A 13,747-nucleotide genomic window follows, 5' to 3' on the forward strand; every position below is an offset into this window, starting at 1 on the left:
TTTAAATCAGGCATTATCCAATAAATTCAGGTAATTTTATTTTATTCCAAACTACTAAATATTATTTTCAGATCCTAACGAAATCTCATATATGAAACAAAATAAAGATTTATATAAATAAATATATAAGTTTGCTTTTTTAAGCTGCAGGTGATAAAGAGGATGATGTAAGAAGAAAAAAAATCATCTACCAGAGAACATTTTTTAATCTTAAAAATTCATCATTTCAGTGAGAAACATTTCCTATCCTGATTCATACTTTTATGTAAAACACGAAAGAAAGTTTGATGATTACAAATTATAATGAAAAGATTCTGCATGCAAATATCATAAAATAAAGTGTCTAAGATCCTTAAGGCTCTGTTATATCTTCAAAAGTGTATAGAAGACAAATGTTAATCTGCAATGCCTGTAAGTATCCGGCTAGCAAAGCAACGTTTAAAAATGAAAACTCATCAATTCGATTTCAATGGCATTTTATTAAGAAAAATCATATAAAAAATAACAATCGAAAATAGAATATAATAAAAATAAATACCAATAGTTGCCACTTTGGGGAAATTTTATTAACGAAATTTGTTTAGTTTTATTTAACCTCTTTCCCTATTGGAGAAGAAGAATACTCTAAATTAGTCATTTTATTGATTCTAAATGACGATTTACATAGATTATATAATTAATAAATAATAATTTAATTTAAATAATAATTCCAATATATTTTTAAAAAAAATTAAAATAGATTATATAATTAATATACATAGATATATAATTAATAAATTACATAGATATATAATTAATAAATAATAATTTAATTTAAATAATAATTTCAATATATTTTTTAAAAAATTTAAAATAGATAATATAATTAATAAATTAAATAGATAATATAATTAATAAATTAAATAGATATATAATTAATAAATAATAATTTAATTTAAATAATAATTCCAATATATTTTTTAAAAAAATTTAAAAGCTCAATTTTTAAAGTTTCTTTTATTTTTTTTATAAAGACAAAGTTATAACTGTCGACCAATCAAACATTACTCGTGAGTAGCAATTTTTTTTTAAAGTCACGATGACTGTATGATGTTCTAGACATATATTTACATAAGAAATGTTAAGAAAAGAATTTCTTCATTGAAACCTTTTTCAGTGCGGGATAGTATAAGTAATTAATGTTTTTGATTTTTAATTATCCCCTTCTACAGAAACTAAGTTTTTTTCTTACACTTGCACATCTTATTGGAGGTATGTGCTTATGTGAAATATTCAGGGAATGAAAGCTTTCTCCACTTTCTTGAAACGCATTGTATAAACACATTATACTGAAACTTTTTACTAATTTTATTTGATTTTTCTTGATAAATGAGTAAAAATAATTCTAGAGTATCTTTAGAATGAGAATGAAGGTTTTTTTTTTAATTATAAAATAATATAAAAACAATGTAAAATAAAAAAAAATTGATGTCTTTTAATATTACGAATTGAATGGCTGTACAATTCAAGGCTGTAGCAGTTACATTACTCTTAACCTATAGACTTCGAGACAATTCAAATTCTGTCTCCTTGCCGGGACGTCGTCGGAGCCAGAGGGGGAGGATGTAGCAGTTGCATTACTCTTATCTTCTCTTTTGGATACTAGATGGTGATGCCTGATTAGGCCATCCCATATGTCATCCCATAGTGCACTGCGATTGTAATTAGAATGAGATGTGATACTGAACTGTGAAGTCGCGCACTTGAATGTCTTGTCTTTGTGCTTGTTTAGTGTGTGAATGTGATTATTAAAAGAAATGTTCCTAAAAACATTCGTCCTGTTGCTTCCTGCATGGATCATAATAATCTATATACCACCACATTGGCACCCAACGTAAAAGATTTTCTGATGAAATGAAAATGAAGTCGTCCCGACGATCACAAGAAAATATTCCCGCCACCACAAGGCTATTATTTCCTGTAATTCAACCCGTGTCGTAGGATGTTGTCACTATCTCGCATTGGTTCCGTATGTTGATTGCTTGATTTTATGAGGTTTAAATGGCGTAAAAACCATTTCTGATTATGCAGATCCAATGAGAAGGTATATTCAAACATATGATTTATAAAAATGTGCTTGATCATATTTAAAAAGGTTAATTAAAAATTTTTTTCAATGTTACAAATACTCCATTTGCTACTAAGCATAAAATTCTATTGCATAGGTTTGGAAACATTAAAAAGTGAGCAATTCTTATAAGATAGGGGAAAAAACCCAATCATTTTAGAAACGGCAAAAAGGCGAGGATGAAACACTGTATGAAAGATGTCTTTTAAAATAATGCGAGAAGGAGAAAAACATTTAATTCTTTAAGAATTAAAATGTGTACAGTGTATAAGATTGTGCCAAACTGCCAATAGACATTGGTCTATTGCACATCGAGGGGCGAAGCTCCGTAGGAAAAAAAAGATCCATAAGAAGAAATCGTAGACCTTAAAATGCAAGCGATGTCATAATCTTTTACCGTGACTACAAAATAATCCACAATTGACTCGTCTCCGTATAGGGCATACGCACTTCACCCATAAACACCTCATATTTGGCCAAAATGCGCCTATGTGCAATAGTTGTGTTGCTGCTGGCGATAAGCGAGGATCGAACTCGCAAACATTGGGTTCGTAACCGAGTAACAAGACCACTAGACAAAAGAAATTTCTCATGTCTCGTAGCTGTTATCTGGCTTATAAAGCGTCACCACAGTTGCAAAGTTCCTTTTACTGTTCATCATGTGTTAATTGAATGTCTGTTTTTTCATTCTTATCGGGCTCGTTTTTTTACCTCGGCATCTTTAACATTACAAGACCTGGTGGGTGAGAAATACCACCTAAATATTTTTAATTTTTTAAAAGCTATTGGTTTTTTTCACTTGCATTTAGCATCTTTTTCTCTCCTACTGTATCATAAAAGATTGAGTGAATTACTTTTTTGTATTGAATTCTTATGAATCATGGTTTTAAATTTTAAGATTCTAATTGTATTTGTTTCATCATTTTTCATGTGTTTTTATCTTTACACTCCTGATCTTGTTTTTTAATAAATGAATGTTTTATAATTTTACCATTTGATTGGAGCATCATAGCCGAGTACGGCTCTTGCACCAGAAACCAACACAAAACAAAAACAAACAAAAACAACAAAATAATCGACGATGAAGTTATTAATTTGTCCCTCAACGAAAATGAAATTCTAATGAGTTCAATGAGACCTTCTATTGATATGGAAAAGCCAGGATGTTTCACACAGATTATCAAAGCACTGACAATGAATTAAATACTCTTACATGAATTAAATGCACCGATTTTAATGAATTATAATTATTATAACCACTGGCCCAATGTTGGATGCATCTTTCGATATAATAATGTTTTCTTCACAAAGTGTTAGCTGAATGGTCTCTAACAATATCCGTAAAAATGACAATTTTCGAAAGCTTTGTCATCTTTTCATGACATTTGGTTCAATACAAGGAAAAGCCATAATAGATATTAAACAATATAATTGCATTCTTCAAAATAGTTATATACTCAGTTTGTATGATAATTATTTTTACTTACTGGTTAAGAAATTCGCTTATTATATGCATTTCATGTATTTATATATTTTTATTATTTAGAAATATGGAAATGTAGAGGAAATAACTGATTAAAACAAAATGTAGATTAATATTTCTACATTTTTTTTCAGGGTTGTGGAAGTCGTAGGCAATTATGAAGACAATGGATCTGAAAGTCGGCCCTTCGTTTTTGTTGCAGGTTTTTGCTGTCTTCAAAATAGCTTGGTGAGTGTGAATTATTTTTTTTACTTTTGAAATTTCAGTTCTGATTGTTGCCGCCTCCAGAAACTGAAATGAAAAGTTCTTTAAAAAGTTATTTTTTGCTTCAAAATTATCTTTTCTGTTTAAAAAAAAACATTTAAACGCTTTTAAAAAAACTATAATTCTCCTTATTAATATAAAAGTTTCAATTTGGAGCAATCATTTTATAGATTTATTAAGAAGTATTCAAACTAAATTTATGTGCTTATCTAAAAAATCATTTTATAAAAAATATTTATTTTATAAATTTATAATATTAAGTTAATGTACTGATTTTTCAATTTATAATTTTCAAATAAGTGATTATTTTGCATCACATAATTGAAATTTATAATTTTATTTAAACAAGTTTAAAAAAACAAATAATCTTCTACAACTCAAAGTCATTCATTTTTTCTTAGATCCATATGTATGTGCATTAGACAAATCTGCAAGTGCGTGGACGAATTGTAATGAAAAAAGTTGATATAAATAGTATTTAAAATGAGACAATGAGCACAAATCTTATTTCAAGCTAAAACTATCACATTTCTAAATTAAAATGTAAAGAACAGTATCAATTGATAAAATATTATACCCTATTCTATCTTTTCCAGCTTTATCTTCGAAAAATACTATGCAAAAATGTTTACACATTTAAAAAAATATATTTTTGGCAATTCCATTGCTACACAATTTTTCTCTAATTCAAAAAGAATGATTTTTCAATGATTTGTGATAACAATTTTTTTAAATAAAATAAACTAATTCCATAACTTTGTAATGATTATTCTACGAAATTTTATTCTTCAGATTATTCACATAGTGAGAAGTGAAGATTTTTAGAAAGATAATTACAAAACGAGACGATTTATAAAATTTTGCTAATATTTTTTTATAATATTTTTTCTTACTTATATTTTTTTATTCTAATATGCATAGCAATTTCAAAATACATTTTCACTTATTCGATTTTCATGTTCCAAAATTTAATTTTCTTCTCAAGTACATTGAAAAAACTTTTTTTTTTGTCAGTTGATAACTTCTGTGTAGTGAAACAATTTCTTGTATCGATTAAAAATTGATATTGTCTTGTAATATGATAAATGACTTTCGAATTTTCAGATTTTTTTTTGATTTTTAATATAATTTCGCAATTATTAAAATTTTGAATTTCTTTTCTTTTGGATATTTTGATTTAGTAAAATGAAAAGAAAATTTTATCTTCTCAAAATTTATTATTTGGGAATTTTTAACAAATAAATGTTTTACATAATATCTTGTTTAGCTTACCATGATATACTGTGTTTCTGTCAAAAACACTGTGTATCAGTTAAATTTGCATTTTTCAATGAAAGTTTGCCAAATTTGCTATTAGATTTAGCACTGTTAATATTTAATGTTCATTTTGATCCTTAATACTTTTATTTCCGTAGCAGGCATAGAATAAAGATAATTCACTTACGTAAAAAATTCTTTTTTCCTCAAAATCATATTTTTTGTCTTATTTAATCAGAGAAAAAAAATGTACCTAGTCAAATATTCCATATTTACAATTAAGTACCTGCTTGAAAAGTATTCCGAGTGCGGAAAGGATGTTACTTCCTATCTAAAATTCAATTTAAAATTTACCCATGAAAGCTTTATATCAAAAATATGTAAAAATGCATTGTTTTAAGTAACCAGTGGGAATAGTATCCAGGAATCTTTCTAGAGTACCTCTAATAAATATACTCTTATATTATTAATCGCATGCCACTGGCAAGCAATAGTTACGAATGAATATATGAGCGTGCGATCCTTGGCAATTTGTTTTGCCAATTTATCTCAGGGATGCAGTTAATACATAAATATCAGAAAAAGAATATATATTTTAGATACTTTTTTTTCTGATTGATTGAAATCAATATTTGGCACAAAACTACAACTATAATTTAAAAACCACATACCAAATCTCATACATTTTTAAATTGTTGCGCTTACATGCTTGCGAAAGCATAGGCAGCATAGCCTGGTGGATTTGGGCTTACATGCTTGCGAAAACATAGGCAACAGAGTTTGGTGGAATTGGGCTTACATGCTTGCGAAAGCATAGGCAACAGAGCTTGGTGGATTTGGGCTTACATACTTGCGAAAGCATAGGCAACAGAGCTTGGTGGATTTGGGCTTACATGCTTGCGAAAGCATAGGCAACAGAGCTTGGTGGATTTGGTTCTAAGTTTGATACTGATCTAAAGTTTAGATATTAATTTGTGTACCAAATTTTATTCATTCAGCTCTTTCCGTTCTTTATTTGTTATTTTAACTTGTATTCGAACATCGGATGAATAAACTTCCTCAAAATGTATTTTGTTCAAATTTGATAGAAATTTACAAACTTAGTGGAGATATCATATATCAAATTTCTTCCATCCTTTTCAAATTTATAGTTTTAACAGATAAACAAAGAAACTAGAGGATGAATAGTCATAATTTCAGACATGTGTTCGTTGAACTCAAGGAAGCCTGAAATGAGTAGATTTATCAAATTTTCGACAAATTTACTCTTTTGACAATAATTATCTTTTTCTTTGCATTCATCTCATACAGGAAAATAAAAATTCAGCGGGATCATTATCGTTTCCGAGGATTCATAATTATCATGAATATCTAGGCTTAGAATGTGATAATTACTTTTATATCCTATATTCTAAACTCTTAAAAGAATTTCAACTCAGATTGCTTTATGTTAAATGAAGATAATGATTTTATAAGCTAATACGATATTATGTGTAATATTTCACTTCCAAGCGGTAGAAGTTTCCCCCTAAATTTTCTCCTATACACTCTACTTATCTCTCTTCTCATCAGTATAAAAATTGTGAACCTTGGGGAAGAAAATTACAAGTACTCAGATTTTTATTTTTAAAGTCTCTCCCAGGAAAATTGTGTGCCTCATATTGTAGAAATGAAAGCTGAATATGTATTTTGTGATTTTCTTATTTCAAATTCTATTGTTGTTAATATTCCCATTATTATTATTCTGTTTAGTTTTTAAGCAGCTACCGAGTTCACGCGCACTCGAACAGCCAGTCAGATAGAAATAACCAGAATGGATTTCGTTGAAAATTTGAAAATTATTTACCAGTTTTCTAGGAAATCCATTTACCAAATTTTATCCGTCTGTTTCAAATCATTTTTGACTTATTATGTCTACAGACAGATAGATAGACATAATCCTAAAAAGTTGTTTCTCGAACATTCAGAATTCTAAAGCGCAGAGATTTATCAAAATTATCATTGGATTTATTGACGATTGCAATATTTTCGTGGAATGGTGCCATTTTGAAAATATTTTAATAACTTGCCAATAATTTTTTAAAAGACAAAATGGAAAATTATTAAGCAGCACGTACATAGTTCTTATCGCGATCATTTGTGGTAACTTGTTCAAATTGCGATTTCTTCGTCTCGGTTTGAGGTCCTCGGCTTTATTTCAATGTTATTATTCTCACTTTCTTAAAATTTGTGTTCACCAGTTGAATTGTAGTTTTTCAGTTTTATGGGTTTCTTTTTAAAACTACTAGTGTATGTAGAAGTTATGTACTACTTCCTCTGTACTAGTTTATGCTGTACAAAGAGTGAGCTACCAAAGGTTTATAAGATTTGTAATAGCTAGAGAGTATCGGCGCAACTTTTTACATATTGAAGTGAATTTAGAGCATCAAAAGTATTGTTAATTCACAGGGAAAAGAGTTTGGAAATTAACGCTCGATGTTAAAAATAAGACCATGATTGACACAATTAAAGTTTAAATATTTAAAATTACTTCCTGTATAGTTATATATGCAAAATAATTTGAAATATTTTAAATTATATCCAAATTAATGGCACAACAGTAGCATTTCTCCCAATGGTTAAAGTATTAAATATTTTCATATCTGAAATCGAATTCAGGAAGGGATACACACCAACTGTTTTTGTGACACAGTTTAAGGCTTTCACATAGAAAATACTTTTAAAAAAATGTTTAGAAAGTTTTTCTGAAAGTGATCATTCTTTGAAATCCGCCAAACTTATCAAATTTCTTTTTAATGAAAATGTCCCATTCCTAAACTTCCCAGCAAAGAAAAACGAGTCGAGGGAGAAATATTTCTTTTTGTTGAACTCTGTGATTTTGTTTTCTTTCTTAAAATGAGGACAAATGATAAATATAGGATCAACGAAAAAGTTCTTTTAGGCTCTTTAAATTCATAATTATTTTCTCTATAATCAGGAAAGAAACGTGTATCTCTATCTCTAGTAAAGTGACTATGCTGAAAAGTGATAATAACTATAGAGTGCCTAGCGGCGAAATAAGGAAGTAAGAAAAATAACACACATGAAAGAGAACGGCAAAAAGTCCAATTGCAAATATTTGCTGCAATATAGTAAAAATACAAGAAAAGAGATATTTATAAAAATGCAGGATATATTTTTGAAACAAATTATGAATCTTCGGCGAATCGTGCAAAATTTAAAAATGTATCGTCAAATTCTCTCTACCATCGATTACATTTTTCAAAATTTTCTTAATTATTATTATTATTTTTTTGCTTTCTTTATTGCTGACATTTCATTTTATCGTTGCTTAACTCTTGAAGTCTGTATTATAATGTCAGAATATTCATTTTTCCCATTTTAAGGAGAACATTTTCTATTCACAGAATGTAATTTTATCCGAAAATATTTATTCTACTTATAATTCCATCACATTTTTTCGGAATTTTTACTATAATATAGCGACGTACTTTTCCCTAACTGGACTTTTCGGACGATCTCCTTTATTTTATAAATTAATTTTATTACTTCTTTATTTCGCTACAAGGAGCTCTTTAATCTGAATTAATTCAGCATAGTGACTTTACTTATATATATATATATATATATATATATATATATATATATATATATATATATATATATATATATATATATATATATATATATATATATATATATATATATATATATATATACATTATAAACAGAGAAAAAGTGATAAGAGATACGTCAATCCACATCGCGACACAAGAGCAAAAGAGAAAAGAGAGAGAAATTTGTCCTTTCAGTCATTTTACTGTGAGATCCTGATAAGTAAATCTTTCCCATTTGTTTAACTAGGCAAGGGAATTTTAGGTACGTTTTAAAAAGATATGCAGGGATAAAGGAAACTATGTTGTCAGCAATTTTGTTAAGCGTGTGTTAGAAATAATTAAATAAAGAAATTCGAAATTAGATCAGGAAACAAGAAAATATTTTAGAATGAGGTTAGCATGGATAAATTTAAGATAAAAATTGGGTAATCAATAGGATTTAAATTAAATTAAAAGATATTATTACATACATATATAGGATTATCCGTAAAATCATTTATATATATATAAATGATTATAGAAAGCGAAGGAAAAAAACCCAATCCAAATCAACTTCTTTCTTCGGAGGCCGGCTTTATTTTTCAAATGATGCAATCCTTCGCAATTGGCAGATTTAGCAATAAGCATTCTCACAAACCTCGCCAAAAGTAGCCAAATATCACAAACCCGTTCACTTAAAATAATTTCAAAAATTACAAGCTCTAAATTCCACTTCAAAAATTACAGTCAGCAAATTGCCTCTCAAAAACTACGATCACAAAATTTTAGCTCAAAAATAAATATAAAAATAGTTTCATAAAACGTATCTATGATTTAAAAAGGCAGAAAATAATATTGAATTAATCACGAGTTCCTCTTTTATTGATTTATGTTGCGTTAAATGAAAACATTAAAGCATCAACTTGTTTGTCTGGAGCAACGAGTTGAAGAAAATGCTTTTCGATAATTCTCGCTCGAGAGGCGACCAAGATTTCCAAACTAGCTATCAACTGCGTCGCTTCAAAAAATATTTTTCAAGTATTCCCTTCAGACTCAGACTGAAGTTGGACCGATTTGACCATTTTTATGGTGTTTCGACATGAAAAGCCATAATGCAAGCAGTAAAATTCTACAACATCAATTTTATGACTGGCGTCGACTTTGGACTTGCATGGTAGAACGATTTTTGTATAAGTGTTCATTTAATTCTTTTTCTGTACAGCTCATGAAATATTTCTTCGTATAAAACGTTATGTCTAAACGCTTCGCTGAATTGTTATGTTAGCAGTTTGCCAATATAAGTTCTCTTAGTAGAAATTTGGCTCTGAAAAATAATTGGCTATCTCAGGTACTCGAATTTTCGTTAGGCAATTGTTGTTCTGTTTGAAATGTTTAAAATACCTTGTATAAATCTGTAAAAAAATATTTTTTAAATTCACTTGATAGATTTAAGCAAATGATGTTTGAAAAGTTTGGTTATGATAGAATAACAAGCTGGAGTTGTCTCCCAAAAACGTTCTCGCAAACTCTCCAATAAAAATAATTGGCCATCTGAGGTACTCGAATTTTCATTAGGCAATCGTTGTTCTGTTTAAAATGTTTAAAATACCTTGTATGAATCTGCAAAAAATAATTTTTTAATTCACTTGATAGATTTAAGCAAATGATGTTTGAAGAGTTTGGTTATGATATAATAACAAGCTGGAGCTGTCTCCCGAAAACGTTATCGCAAACTCTCTAATAAAAATAGTTGGATATCTCATATACTAGAATTTTCGTTAGGCAATTGTTGTTCTGTTTAACATGTTTAAAATACCTTGTATAAATCTGCAAAAAATTTTTTTAATTCTCTTGATAGATTCAAACAAATGATGTTTGAAGAGTTTGGTTATGATATAATAACAAGCTGGAGTTGTCTCCCAAAAACTTTCTCGCGTACTCTCTAATAAAAATGTCATGACAGAGAATCTTACATGCCACTGGCGTATAATAATTAAGAAATACTTACTTTTGGTGTGAATTTAACACTTTTACTGAATCTGCCGTGTCATTCTTGGCGAATTATTTGACGATTAACCTCTGGCATGCGATTAATAGTATCCGAAAATCGAATTTGGGTTCATTCTTCTCAACCGACTGACAGAAAATTGCACTTGTAGTCAGAGAATACCAAAACAAATTTGATATATTCAAGTTATTGGGTTTTGTGTTATCACATTTAAATGTTTTTGAAAGTACCTACCGATAGACAATCATAATGTAGTTGGAGTTGGCACAAAATTTGATAGGTAACTATATGTAGGGTTACTATACAGATAACTATAGGTGTAAGTTTACACTGTAGTTGTTAAATGTGTTGTTGCTGTTGTGTTATCACTTTTAAATGTTTCTGAAAGTACCTACCGATAGACAATCATAATGTAGTTGGCATTGGTTCGAAATTTGATAGGTAACTATATGTAGGGTTACTATACAGATAACGATAGGTGTAAGTTTACACTGTAGTTGTTAAATCTGCGCACCAAATTTTATCTACCTCGCTGTATTCTTTTTGTAATTACCGTGTTAGCTTATATACTAAAGGTCGGGAAATTGAGCTTTATCTGAACTGAGAGAGAAAAAAAAAATGAAATAACATTTACGTTATGTCTATTTAACTAAAGTATGCAATGTTCTTCCTTTTCGGGCATGTACTATCCTCTAATAGTGAATAAAAATCCTTCTTTAAATATTAATACGAGTATGAAATACGTATATATATTTCATTAACGCCCATATTTAAAATTGAGTAAACATTTGAATAATTAAAATGCGAAAGAAAACTATTGATTTTCCAGAAGTTTTCAGAAGTGTCTTCAAAACAATGAGAAGGACTTATTTGCCTGATATTATAAGAAAATAAACACGATGTAACATAAAAGTACCTTTGTTTGTCCTCACCAAGAAAGCGCTTCAATCGAAATATTAGAATTCTTTTTCACAAACGTAAATAGATTTACCTTATTTATTTATCACCATGGAAGAATTTTTTCAATTTTGTTTAAATGAAATTTACAGTAACTCCGACTGATTCGCGAAAATTGCATTTTATTCTAAACATATACCAATGAATCTGTAAAACAGAAATAACATTATTTTCTATATTGCTTATTCCTTTGTTCCTCACGTGAATTTGTCATAATATCTTTCTAAAAAATCTGTAAAATTAGATAAAGACATTGTACATCGAGAAATTAAATCAAATAACGGTAAAGTGTATTATTTATGGAACACGCTCCCTGCCAGTTTAAATATTTGATTTAGAAAACTCTGCTGAAATAAAACATAATAAAGCTAATCAACGTAAATAGGCAAGAAGAATATTTCAAAGGTAGTTTATTTGATATTTTGGAATACTTGATATGTTTGTAAGAACTATGTATTGGATACGTGCAAGAAAATGACACCTATAAAAACAACAGCAACACTATTCTCCATATTATATAAAGCTTCATGCAGTATGACCATATATAGTTTTTGCACCAACAAACACTCATTACCATAAAATGTCATTGAAAATATATTTCTCTCACTTTATATCACTATTTTTGTTAGTATTTAAAAAAAAAAGATATATTTTTATAACTTTTCGATATAAAGTTATTTGCGAAGTTTACATTCTACCAGAATTTAGAAAAAAAAATTTCTTGTTGATATCCTAAAAAATCAAAAATCAATAAAAATATGATAAAAAATAAAATCAATATTGATTGATCTTGATTATCAAGATTGATTGATTAAAAAATTGATATTGATTGATCAATCAATTGAGTTGTCAACAATCAGAACACACTGCGCATGCGTGAATTTTCAACGCCAGTTGTGTAACGCAAATGCGTCAATTTTCTACGCCAGATGGGGTAACGCAATGCAGATGAGAAATTTTCAATTTCCTTTATTCATGTTTTATTTTAATTTAAAAGTACTGCAGAATGAATCCAAAAGATCGATTAATTATCAATGTTTAATTTCAAATGCATCAAACACGAAGAAAATAAATAAAATCGTTTGAAATATTCTGTCGAAAACATGTTAAGCCTACCCTGGTTAGCGTGGGAAAAAAACTGAAGCATAGTTCATTTTTGGCTGGATTTGGCTTCAGTTTTTTTTGGCGAGAATGTTAGTTTTTAATTAATAAAAATTTTTCACTCAATTAACCGAAATAAATAGTAGCCTATGTTCTATTCCAGACTATAATCTACCTCTGTGATAAATTTCATTCAATTCCGTTCAGCTGTTTTGACGTGATTGACTAACAAACATCCATCCATCCATTCAAACTTTCACATTTATAATAGTAGTACAGATTTACAACAATAAATCACTTTATTGCCCTGAATCGCTTTCATTGTTTCATTAAATATTCAATTTCGTGGTTTTTTTCAATTGTTGGAAGTTGAAGAAGAAGTATGGTGTTTAATATCCGTGTAGTTTAAAAGACAAATAAAAAGTGAAGTTATAATACTGCGAAATTTAAAAGACAGATTAATTGGATATTTACATTTTTAATAGATTTACGATCTTATAGCACTGGCTTCATTAGAAAGATTCATATACAACAAATGAAGCTTAAGAAGCACAGAGGGCCGGCATAGCCTGGTTAGTAGGGTGTTGATTTGGCGTCCGTTAGTTTGAGTGTTCGAACCACGCCGACCGAAGACTCTCCGCGTGGGTTGTGGCTGACGCGCGTATAAGTCTCTCGTGGTCACAAGAGTAATACCACTGGGGTACTGGATCAGGTGGGATCGTTCTCTGATTCTGGCCAAAATTTCGATCTGTGGATGCGTGAATGAAGTCTGCTCCATAAAAAGGGTTGTGACGTGTGTGTAGCTAAGTCTTTTTCTTGGCCCCAGATGGCTCTACGGAAAAACAAGAGACGTACCCTTGGCTTAAACCACAAATGATTTCTTAAAGTCAGTGGGCTTGTCTTGACAAGAGCCATTAGAAACAAGTTAAAATAACGTGATGTAAATGTCGGATTATTTGGCGGAATCATGGATT

The 13,747-nt window shown here is 29.0% G+C and overlaps 1 protein-coding gene across 1 annotated transcript in view; it reads left to right on the forward strand.

Annotated features, from left to right (window-relative positions):
* Positions 1 to 13,747, forward strand: part of LOC129987663 (glycine receptor subunit alpha-2-like) — a 138,457-nt gene that overhangs the window by 62,773 nt on the left and 61,937 nt on the right. Inside the window, exon 2 of the mRNA XM_056095619.1 lies at positions 3,725 to 3,818. Within this exon, the coding sequence (XP_055951594.1) occupies positions 3,748 to 3,818 (71 nt within the window). The 5' untranslated portion in view covers positions 3,725 to 3,747. The remainder of the gene's footprint in view (positions 1 to 3,724; positions 3,819 to 13,747) is intronic.

The sequence above is a fragment of the Argiope bruennichi genome, chromosome 10, assembly GCF_947563725.1.
Source record: "Argiope bruennichi chromosome 10, qqArgBrue1.1, whole genome shotgun sequence".
Classification (NCBI taxonomy): Eukaryota; Metazoa; Arthropoda; class Arachnida; order Araneae; family Araneidae; genus Argiope; species Argiope bruennichi.